This window comes from Gigantopelta aegis, chromosome 7 (genome assembly GCF_016097555.1).
Source record: "Gigantopelta aegis isolate Gae_Host chromosome 7, Gae_host_genome, whole genome shotgun sequence".
Lineage (NCBI taxonomy): Eukaryota > Metazoa > Mollusca > Gastropoda > Neomphalida > Peltospiridae > Gigantopelta > Gigantopelta aegis.
In genome coordinates, this window is record NC_054705.1 from 43,484,611 (window position 1) to 43,486,051 (window position 1,441).

General features: G+C 37.5%; 1 protein-coding gene across 1 annotated transcript in view; it reads right to left on the reverse strand.

Moving 5' to 3' along the window:
- Positions 1 to 366: 366 nt before the first annotated feature.
- Positions 367 to 1,441, reverse strand: part of LOC121378101 (integumentary mucin C.1-like) — a 53,348-nt gene continuing 52,273 nt past the window's right edge. The window contains 2 exon segments of the mRNA XM_041506201.1: positions 367 to 419; positions 760 to 909. Coding sequence (XP_041362135.1) covers positions 367 to 419; positions 760 to 909 — 203 coding nt within the window.

Sequence of the window (1,441 nt, forward strand, 5' to 3'; positions counted from 1 at the left end):
TTTGGTCCGATTAAAGAAACAAAATGGGGTGGGTGTGGGTGTGTGTGTGTGTGTGTGTGGGGGGGGGGGGCTAAGCAAAACAATTTAAAAAGAAACCTCAAAATATTTATCAATCATTTGTGTATTCCGTTCAAATTAATATTATGTTTAGTCTCTTGTTATCTAGACCATGTGTCGAAATAGCCATAAATACACACTCAATATGATTAATTTGAAGGGTCGCGACATGCCGTTGCACTGATACTTTAGCAGTCTCGTATTGGTTTTATTGTTGTATATCAAATTCTCGAGATCTACGATTTTAATCCATTTTAATCCATATTTGTGTAAAACTCACCGATTCAGCTACCCCTGTGTAATACAGATTCATCCGGGATTCAATTTCTTGTGCGCTTTCACTTGGGAATTCCTGTTTCCAGCTGCAAAGAGCACAATATTAATGGACAATGCTCAAAAAGACTTGATGTAGTAGAAGTAGAAGTAGTAGCAGTAATAGCAATAGTAGTAGTGGTAGTAGTATGTCCCTTTAAAAACAGGGTTAATTCCATTACTGAATGCCATATAATATAGATGTTGGTTATCTACGGTTGTTTGATGAGAGATGCTTCCCTTGCTGGTCCACTGGAAGTAAAGAGTGGCAATAGTTCAAACACCAGGTCTTATTGTTATCTCCACGTTGTTTTTAACCTTTCGACCAGTTTGTAAACACTAAGGCATACGTTTCACTATTAGAGCCGTTTATGATCAGTGAAATCAAACATAAGCTATATTTAGTAGTAGTAGTAGTAGTAGTAGTAGTAGTAGTAGTAGTAGTAGTAGTAGTAGTAGCAGCAGCAGCAGTAGAAGTAGTAGAAGTAGTAGTAGTAGTAGTGATGATGGTGGTAGTAGTAGTAGTAGTAATAGTAGTAGCAGCAGTAGCAGCAGCGACATCAGTAGCAGCAGCAGTAGCAGTAGTAGAGTAAAATTGAAACACTACACTCTATGTACAGGGGCAGATAAATGAACTCGTGAAAAGGGCAACCCAATAAAAAAAATTAATAAAAAAGTGACAACACACACACACACACACACACACAAAACGCAAACAAACAAACAAACAAATAAATAAATGAAAAAAAGAAAGAAATAGGCACTTGAATATATTTGGGATCTGGTCCCCTGGCGCCCCCTTAGACCCGCCTCTGGCGTATCATGGTATCACACTTCTCCCGATAGCTTTATACATTTTTCGCCTTACCTTGCTACAGTTGAATAGTCTATGATAAAATAAACTTCAACCGTGTGCTTCTCTGTGGTCAGTCGTTTTGTTTGTTTGATGCTGGGAGTGTCTCTGGAAGTTGCACCTAAACGAAAACAAGTTACTATATCAGTGTATCTCAGACTCCTGTGTTTGGTATTATTAATAACATAAGTAATGGAAATTTAGAATTATCAATAACAG